A 10,670-nucleotide genomic window follows, 5' to 3' on the forward strand; every position below is an offset into this window, starting at 1 on the left:
ACAAGCAAACACCTGTACCAACAACCTCACCACAGTACTTGTGTTATATACCACCAGCGTGGGAGTTCCAACCACAGTATTCTCTGCCGGTTTATAGAAGATTTTTTCTTCTTGTCGATGCCAGGCCTGGTGCAGGACTGGAAATATTTACCCACAGCGTCCATTTTTAATAGATTAATAGAAATGCTGTATTTTCTATATTCTCTGCGTGTGTTAGAAATAACAATCCTGTTCCAATACAGGTGCTTATATTGTAATGTAAAATATGATCCTTAAAAACTTTAGACATGTCAATCATTTTGCTCAGCAATGGTCTGGGTCCTCAAACCTTGACTGATCACTAGAACTAGCGTGAAGAAGTGCTCTGCCAAGGTCTTCTCGCACAATCTTACTACTAACTGCTTAAGACATAGACTTAGAGGTCTATTGATTATCTGCCAAAGAGGCCAAAACATATGTAACAGGACTAATGATCAGGCAATGAACGAGCAAACACTTGATCGTTGGCAGGCTGACCGCGTCGTCCCAGCAAATGAGCCTCGATCACAGAGACCAATGCTTGTTTACAGGGCTGGGGCGATCTAATATGACACTTCTGCAGCGAGAAGACAGCAGGGATTGAAGAGTGTTTCTCCCAGTTCGTTCTCGTGGATGTCTAGACATCGCCCAACCTGATATTGATTGACTATTAAAGCCATATAAGCCATCCAAAAAGTCCCAGATAACCCCTTTAAGTATATGTCTACTTCTTGAATATTGCAAAAAGTTCCAAGGAAGTAATGGACAGTATGTCCATAAAATGCTGTATTACCGAGAAGCACTGTATAACGCCATATGGGGGCAGTATATAATGGCACATGGAGTGCCTAGACTATCTCACTACAATGTCATGAATGATATAAACAAAGAATGAGGACCTATTGTATGTCTATTGTTATGTAAATTGCAGTTAGACCTCTACCTCTACACATATGATTATATCTTCTCGAAAACGGAATGCACTCCATCGTACGTTGATATACATCCACTGCTAATGTCAGTCGACCATTCAGAAGTCAAGCAGTCTTTGATGTCACAGCTCAGAACTGGTAGGACCATGTGTTAGTTATGAATTTTATATCCTATTACCGACCCTCAGCCATTATAAACTATCAACTATTATTACCTATTATCAATGGTCAGTAGAAATGTTCAAAATGGGGCATTTTCACCAACATTTTTCTCATGTGCATGAATGAAATAAATTCTCTACATGCCTGGGTGTAGTGTAAAATAATGAAGACACTGTACTCACCTCTCCGGATCCTCCATAGCTGCTGTGCTGATGCCTCCAGTCACCCACTGGTTACTGCTACTTACTGGTTATTGTGACATGCCTACCCCACAGGAATGGCCCTACAGTTGTGTAATTTCTAAGTCACTGATTGGCTGAGTGGTGCAGTTCCTGCAGAACCAGTACATTATAGGAATGAGAAAGAAGCGGTGACCAGTGGGGGATCTGGGACAGGTGAGTATAGCTTGGTTATCGTTTTTTCACCACCCAAGCTAGAGGATTTTTTTCCCCAGACAACCCTTTAAGAGGATATGGCTAAAGAAAGTATGGATGAAAAAATGCTATTCTAAAACAATCCCTTCAAATGTAATAGTCACTGACTGGCTGAGTGGTGCAGTTCCTGTAGGTTCAGTACATCACGAGAACTGTGAAGAAGCGGTGACTAGTGGAGGATCAAGGATAGGTGAGTATAACTTAGATAATTTTTTCCCCAGACAACCCCTTTAAGAGAATATGGCTACAGACAGTATGATTCTGATGATATCAACCATCAAAATGTATAAAGTATAAAATATTTTTGCAACCCTATACATTTCCCAACAGAATAGACAATCACACAGTCATAACTCAATGTTACTTCCATTAAACTTGCTTTTATTTCTGGACACAGTGGAATTCTCTGTCAAACATCACAGACTGCGTGTCATGGGAGAGGCAGCTCTGGTAGGATGGTGTACACACAACACGCACTCGGGCGTATTCTCTACACCACTGAAGGGTGGCACCGTCCACTCTGCACACTCCCCGCCGAGCGGAGAGATGAGATACAGGAACCAGTCAAAATGCAAAATGGCATAAAAATAATTGATACGATAAAAAGAAGGGAAAGTGGGGAAAGCAGTCACCCGGGGGGAAAAGGAAGGGGGGAGGGAAGGGTCCGAGGGTCACCAATTGTAAGAGGAGTCGTCATACCTAAGGAGATAGGAAATAGAGTGTTAGACATTGAGTCAATGCAGGATTAGGTCTTTTATTATTCTAAGCATTGAAGATTAGGGGGTGACCCTTACTCTATACTTTTTTGCACCTCTCTCTTTGTTACCCTAGTAATACTAGCAATTCTTTCCCGTATCACTTATGGTCTATCTGGTTGGCGATATGATGAGAGCACCAAGCTACATAATAGTAATAATTCCTAAACTTATATAGCACCAACTTATTCAACTTATGTCATCACCCAAACCATCGTTGGTTATAACTAGAGATGAGCGAACCGGGTTCGGGTTCGAGTCGATCCAAACCCGAACGTTCGGTATTTGATTAGCGGTGGCTGTTGAACTTGGATAAAGCTCTAAGGTTGCCTGGAAAACATGGATACAGCCAATGACTATATCCATGTTTTCCACATAGCCTTAGGGCTTTATCCAAGTTCAGCAGCCACCGCTAATCAAATGCCGAACGTTTGGGTTCGGAACGACTCGAGCATGCTCGAGGTCCGCTCATCTCTTATACCCATCACTGTTAGAGACAGCTAAGACAGGTGATGTATTCTTAGACACTGCTTAAAAGGGAATCTGTCTGCTGTATATCGTCATCAGAGCTGCAGACATGGCCAGGTAGCCATGATACCTGTCAATTGATACCTGTCTCTTAGATCATGGCTGTTTGCAAAGTTATAATATCATGTTTTATTCCTAAACTTGAAACTCTTAGAGGCCGAGCTGAGCCGCAGCATGCATGCCTCCTCACTTCTCCACTCCTCTCTGTCCTGCATTAATGATGTAAAGGGTTTTTCTCCTTGGTCTTGTTTCATATTACCAGTTTCTACCAGAAGTATTTATTGTTATAAAAAGTGTCTACAAGGCAATTTTGGCCACAACAGGGGTTACACAGCCATAACTTACTGTTTTTTTCCTTCATCCATCCTGCTGCTAAGGTAAGGGAGTAGGTTTGGAATGTGACCAAGAAATTTCTACGACTGCTGGCAAATTTCTTGCAACCATTGGTTTCCACTTGTGGATAGCAATGCAACCACAGGTGTCTACATCTACAATCTACCGTGATATATCCATAGGTGTCTTATATACTCACCGTGATCTGCTGTTGTGGTTTCCATTGTCTCCAAAAAGAAGATCAGAAAGCAGACTGTCAGATGGACTGTCCCTCTTTCCATATCTGATCAAAAGAGAATATGCATTAGGATTTATTGTATAACAAACTTATGTGGATACTACAGAGAGTGGATAGTATGGAGTAAAAGTCTTTGTTTAATATTTTATTGCATTTTAATTGTCACCAGCTAGACCAGCAATCCTTAAAGGGGCACATCAGAGAAAAAAAATTAAATCAACTGGTGATGGAAATGATACAAATTTGTAAATTACTTCCATTTAAAATAATCTCAATTCTTCCTGTACTTATCAGCTACTGTATGTCCCGCAGGAAGTGGTGTATTCTTTCCAGTCTGACACAGTGCTCTCTGCTGCTACTTCTGTCCGTGGCAGGAACTGTCCAGAGCAGTAACAAATCCTCATAGAAAACCTCTCCTGATCTGGTCAGTTCCTGTTAGGGACAGAGGTGGCAGCAGAGAGCACTGTGTCAGACTAGAAAAAATACACCACTTCTTGCAGAACATACAGCAGTTGAAGTACTGGAAGACTTCAGATTTTTAAAGAGAAGTAGTTTACAAATCTGTAAAAAAATTTGACACCAGTTGATTTCTTTCTCTGGAATATTCCTGTGACTCTTCAGCTGTTGCAGAACTACAACTCTCATCTGGTAGCTGTAGGTTCACAACAGCTGGTGAGCCAAAGGATGGGATCACCGTACTATACTAACATACCTAAAATTCTTCCACATTATTACTTTGCTCGTATAGTATAGAAGGTGTACATATGGCTACATGATTTTTAATTTACATTCAGTTCATTGATTTAATTAGAAATTGTGTAATACCTCATTTCCCCTGTGGTGGCACTGCAGCAGAATTGAATAAGTTGAGCATGGTTCCTCTACAGATCACAGCCAATCAATAGGGGTCTCCTAAGTAGACCTCCAGTTTTCAGCTTTAAGGGGTTTTCCAGCGCTACAAAAACACGGCCACTTTCTTCCAGAGACAGCACCACTCTTGTCTCCAGTTCAGCTGTGGTTTGCAGTTAAGCTCCATTCACTTCAATAGAACTGAGTTACAAAACCTGCACCCAAACTGGAGACAAGAGTAGTGCTGTCTCTGGAAGAAAGTGGCCATGTTTTTGTAGCGCTGAATAACCAATTTAACATGGATGGACCATTGTGATGTATAAACGCTTTGCATAGATGAGGTCAGTCTATTGCCTAAAGTCAGGGAAGGTCCAATATGGCAGCTATGAGTATGTTTTTTTGTTTCTGATTTCACTCACCTTTGCCTTGTCACCAGATTGATATAATGCCTTAAAGCGGTCAAATATTTATTCATTTCTTCTGGCGAAGCATCTTCTCCAGGAGATTCTGGTTTTGGTGGATATCCTTCTACTATTGTCCCTAGGCATATTAAAACGCACACTGCAACAGCTACCATCATTGGCCACAGCTTCAAGGAGGTTACCATCTGGAAAAAGAAGAAAACATTGAAATTACTACAAAACCTAATGGGTAAAAGTCCCAGAGGGAACATGAAATACTTATTGTTTACAGAGAAATACATAAAAAAGGAGGAGGGGGGGGGGGGATGGTTAAAAAGCAATATACACCTCACTGCTCCTCCACCAGTGCCATTCCAACAGCGCCAGCATCACCAGTAATCTCAACTTCCTAGTTACCATCTCTGCATACAGGAAATCACTGGCAGTAATAGGATCTGACCCAACAAAATGGCTGACTGAGCATTTACTGAATCAAAATCAAGAACAGATAGTGGAGATCAATGGGGACCCTGGCACCACTGGAATGGTTGTTGTAGTGGTGGGGTGTCAGTGAGATTCTTTTGCTCCATATCTCTCCCCTATATCTCCTATTACTCCATATACCCTCCCTATATCTCCTCCTATTACTCCATATAACCTCCCTATATCTCCTCCTATTACTCCATATAACCTCCCCCTATATCTCCTCCTATTTCTCCATATAACCTCCCCTATATCTCATCCTATTACTCCATATAACCCCCCTATATCTCCTCCTATTACTCCATATAACCCCCCTATATCTCCTCCTATTACTCCATATAACCTCCCTATATCTCCTTCTATTACTCCATATACCCTCCTATATCTCCTCCTATTATTCCATATAACCTCCCTATATCTCCTCCTATTACTCCATATACCTCCCTATATCTCCTCCTATTACTCCATATAACACCCCTATATCTCCTCCTATTACTCCATATATCCCCCCTATATCTCCTCCTACTACTCCATATAACCCCCTATATCTCCTCCTATTACTCCATATAACCTCCCTATATCTCCTATTACTCCATATATCCTCCCTATATCTCCTCCTATTACTCCATATAACCTCCCCTATATCTCCTCCTATTACTCCATATATCCCCCCTATATCTCCTCCTATTACTCCATATACCCCCTATATCTCCTCCTATTACTCCATATATCCTCCATATATCTCCTCCTATTACTCCATATACCCTCCCCTATATCTCCTCCTATTACTCCATATATCCTCCCCTATATCTCCCCCTATTATTCCATATAACCTCCTCTATATCTCCTCCTATTACTCCATATAACCTCCCTATATCTCCTCCTTTTACTCCATATAACCTTCCAATATCTCCTCCTATTCCTCCATATACCCCCTATATCTCCTCCTATTACTCCATATACCCTCCCCTATATCTCCTCCTATTACTCCATATATCCTCCTATATCTCCTCCTGTTACTCCATATACCCCCCTATATCTCCCCCTATTACTCCATATTATCCCTCCCTATATCTCCTCCTATTACTCCATATAACCTCCCTATATCTCCTCCTATTACTCTATATACCCTCCCCTATATCTCCTCCTATTACTCCATATACCCTTCCCTATATCTCCTCCTATTACTCCATATAACCTCCCTATATCTCCTCCTATTACTCCATGTAACCTAACCTCCCCTATTTTTCGTTATATTACTCCATATAACATCTCTTTTACCTCCTTATATTACTCCATGTAACCCCTCTATTACTCCATATAAACCCATATAAAATTAATCCCATGTAAGAGTAGAATATAGTTGCCCCTAGTATTTGGGGTCTGGGGAACTTCAAAGTAATGCTAACCAACATGGTTATATGCTACATTTATTGGTAATAAAAATAGTATCAGTACTCCTTATTATAGCCATCACTCCCTGCAGGGTTCTAAGATGACTAAGCTAACCACTGTAATGGCGTCTTCTCACAGAACAGATGTTGCGTCTTTCCAATATAAAGAAGATACATTCCCTTACACAGGGCAGTAATGTGAAAAGACCAACTTAAAACACTAAATTCTTCACTGACCAACCATGCTACATCCAGCCTGTATTGTTCTATCACTATTGTATTTGAAGTATCTAGAACATATGTATTCACAAAATGGAATGCCAGCTTTCCAACTCACAATACAAGTTTCCATGTTAAAGTCAAGTTAGATGGTTCCCACCATAACATGTTGTAACAGAATGAATCTGATATCTGAGGTACTCTTTAGAACATAAACTATTATTAAACTCTGAATATCATTGGTATGAGTTAAAACTCTTTAAAGATTGCTGACAGAACAACAACATAGCATTGCTCCTTAACCCAAAGAAAGAGAGTAAGACGTCTGCTGAAGTGGACCAGAGTAACACATACTAAAGAAAATGAGAGTAATAAGAAGAGAAGGATAAGACATACTAAAAAAGAGAAGGATAAGGTATGTACTAAAGAAGTCAAGAGTAATCCATCTACTGGAAATAAGAATTAGACATCTATAGAAGAAGATGAGAGTAAGACATCTACTAAAGAAGAGAAGAAAAAGACATTGAAAAAAAAGATGAGAGAAAGACATCTACTGAATTAGAGAAGAATAAGACATCTAAAGAAGGAGAGAAGAATGGCACATCTACAAAAGAACATGAAAGTAAGACTAAAGAAGAGAAGAATAAGACATCTACAGATGATGTCAAGGTAGGACCTCTACTGAAGGAGACAAGAATAACACATCCGCAGAAGAAAGAAGGAATAAGAGAGAAGATGAGAGTAAGACCTCTAAAGAAGAAGTCAAGAGTAAGACATCTACCAAGGGAGAAAAGTATAAGACATCTACAGAAGAAGAGAGGAATAAGAAATCTACAAAAGAAAATGAGAGTAAGACATCTACAAAACAAGAGAAGAATAAGACATCGACAAAAGAACAAGAGTGTAAGTTGTGTACTAAAGAAGAGAAGAATAAGATATCTAAAAAAGGAGAGAAGAATAAGACATCTACAAAAGTACATTAGAGTAAGGCATCTACAAAAGAAGATGAGAGTAAGACATCTACAGACAAAGAGAAGAATAAGACATCTACAAAAGAATAGAAAAATAATACATCTACAAAAGAAGATGAGAAGAGTAAGACATCTACAGAAGAAGAGAAGAATAAGACATCTACAATAGAAGATGAGAAGAGTAAGACATCTACAGAAGAAGAGAAGAATAAGACATCTACAAAAGAATAGAAAAATAATACATCTACAAAAGAAGATGAGAAGAGTAAGACATCTACAGAAGAAGAGAAGAATAAGACATCTACAATAGAAGATGAGAAGAGTAAGACATCTACAGAAGAAGAGAAGAATAAGACATCTACAAAAGAATAGAAAAATAATACATCTACAAAAGAAGATGAGAAGAGTAAGACATCTACAGAAGAAGAGAAGAATAAGAAATCTAGAGAAGAAGAGTAGAATAAGACATCTAGAGAAGAAGAGAAGAATAAGAAATCTAGAGAAGAGAAGAATAAGACATCTACAGAAGAAGAGAAGAATAATACATCTACAAAAGAAGATGAGAAGAGTAAGACATCTACAGAAGAAGAGAAGAATAATACATCTACAAAAGAAGATGAGAAGAGTAAGACATCTACAGAAGAAGAGAAGAATAAAACATCTACAAAAGAATAGAAAAATAATACATCTACTAAAGAAGACAAGTGTAAGAACACTCCTGAGGAAGATAAGAATACCATTAAATGAACTCTTATATAAGATGCTTGTACTTACTGTGTGATGGAAGGAAGGGACTGTGCAGCCAGGTGAATTTGCTCCAACACTTCTCTTGCTCCTTGCTGGAAGCTGAGGAGAATCTGCTTTGTCTTGTGATTCTTCTGTGGGTTTATATCTCTTGTGATGGCAGGAGAATAAGTCGGCTCCTCCTCCCACTCAAACTTTCCAGCTCCATCCCCTATGAACAGACACTCACTCATCTCTGATTGATCAATGAGTTGGCTATTACGGTATCTGGTCTGAGGTAAGGAGGGGGGTACAAATCTAGAAGGAGGTATAGGGGTGGAGGTATGCGTAGGCGAAGCATAGCCTGTCTATTAACCTTCGGGTTTGGGGAGTGATCTGCTTTTACACCTCAATTATTTTATCATTTTATCATTGCAGATAGGAGATAATTGGTTAATGCAGAGAGTAGGTTAGCGAGCAATGCAGAGACATTTGCCTTTGTTTGCTTATAGGCATATTAGTGACTGTAGGGTAGTACTGGTTCATTACTTCTAAACACTATCACTCAGTATCAAATAGCATCTCCATCTCCAGCCATTGTGCACAGCTCTTATGTTACATTAGAGTCATCATGTGATGGTTATTTGACTTCCATTTGTAGCTTCCTTGTTCAACCAACAACAAGCATCTACCAAAATGCAAACAAATCCACAAATAAAAAAAAGCCTAAACATGGGTATGAACAGACACCCTGGACTTTTCTGACATAAACCAGTGCTGTAACTGGAGTCCTATGGGACATATGTATATGACATATATTTGCTAGATGTATGTATGTATATGATGATACTGTATACCTTTAAATAATATTCATGCAGCCCCAAAATAATATCAGTATACAAGAAGCGAATATTATCACCATACACATTACTTTCATACTGTTACTTAGCAAATTCCAGTATATTGAAACCAACATTACCAAAAATCCTCCAATACAAGAGACAAATAATAGTGCCACACCATGACCACATAATGCCACCGTACTGTTACAGAATAAAAACTGCTATACCTAGACCAGTATTACCAATAATTATACTGTACAAGGGACAAATCGTACCTCCACATCATACAAGGGACAAATTGTACCTCCACATCATAATTAAAATCTGCCACCATTGTTACTGAATATCACCCTCTATACACAGACCAGTATTACCAGGAATACCAGTATACAAGGGTAATACCACCACATCATAAATAAATAATACCGCCATAATGTTACTGAATACAACACAATATACACAGACCAATAATATTAGTATAGAAGACAAAAAATAACTCAACATTATGACTAAATAATACTACCGCGTTATGACTTAATATTACCACCACTGTTACTAAATAAAACACACTATAAAAATGTTAATATTACCACCATACAGTCATCATTTAGTGGTTGTCAACAATTTTAAATTTCTGAAGACCATATCAATGATAACAGTTAAGTCCCCATACACTTTATCCCAAAGTCGTCATCAGTATAAGGTGTATGGGAGTCCGAGACTCCACCGAGAGATGATGTTGACAGAGGTTGGGATAGATTTTCACACCTTGACCCCTTTGTTCTCGGAAAGATGAGCTGGTGCCAGACTATTCTGGTGGCAGCCTACCCCTCCCCTCCTTATTGGGGACACAAGAATGTTCAGAAGTGCCCAAAGGCACCATCCGGAAGAGAGGACAGCTATTGAATGTGTATAGGCACCTTTACATCCAGTGACTGGACTACAGGTGTTGTCTTCTAAGATTAGTCGTTGACTTTGTATTTTCTTCTCCACCTGGCCCAGACCACCATGATGACTTCTTTCAGCTGAAAGCTAGTATCATGGTGTCATTATTTCTTTTCATCTGAAAATAGCAAGGGCTTAATAATACATAATAATTACTCATAATAATACATAATACTCATAATAAACTTGCTGCTGTTGCTTCTTTTCCTCAGTTTTGCTTAACTTTTGTTATTTTGTGTCATCTAAATGATTTATATCTCATACAAACAGAGTATATAGTGCTTTATTCTATAAATGTCCTATAAATATATTGGGTCCTCCAAGTTATAGAGAGCTAATCACATCTACTGTCCATGGTGCTGAACTAGAAGCTGTCCATAGTGCTGATGTCACTGACAAATCTGTATGTATCAGGAGTTATCCAAATAAAAAACTATATACAC

At 39.0% G+C, this 10,670-nt stretch overlaps 2 protein-coding genes across 2 annotated transcripts; one reads left to right on the top strand and one right to left on the bottom strand.

The window, feature by feature from the left end:
* Positions 1 to 1,906: 1,906 nt before the first annotated feature.
* Positions 1,907 to 8,604, bottom strand: LOC138772430 (peptide YY-like). The gene is made up of 4 exons (XM_069952814.1): positions 8,492 to 8,604; positions 4,669 to 4,856; positions 3,362 to 3,445; positions 1,907 to 2,245 (listed from the first exon to the last, which is right to left on the bottom strand). The coding sequence occupies exons 2-4, from the start codon at positions 4,854 to 4,856 to the stop codon at positions 2,218 to 2,220; spliced, it is 300 nt and encodes a 99-aa protein (XP_069808915.1). The 5' UTR covers positions 8,492 to 8,604; the 3' UTR covers positions 1,907 to 2,217.
* Positions 6,629 to 7,948, top strand: LOC138771859 (nucleolar protein 58-like). Its single transcript, XM_069951862.1, has 3 exons — positions 6,629 to 6,720; positions 7,253 to 7,649; positions 7,808 to 7,948. The coding sequence occupies exons 1-3, from the start codon at positions 6,629 to 6,631 to the stop codon at positions 7,946 to 7,948; spliced, it is 630 nt and encodes a 209-aa protein (XP_069807963.1).
* Positions 8,605 to 10,670: the final 2,066 nt, after the last annotated feature.

The sequence above is a fragment of the Dendropsophus ebraccatus genome, chromosome 14 (genome assembly GCF_027789765.1).
Source record: "Dendropsophus ebraccatus isolate aDenEbr1 chromosome 14, aDenEbr1.pat, whole genome shotgun sequence".
NCBI classification, from domain to species: domain Eukaryota; kingdom Metazoa; phylum Chordata; class Amphibia; order Anura; family Hylidae; genus Dendropsophus; species Dendropsophus ebraccatus.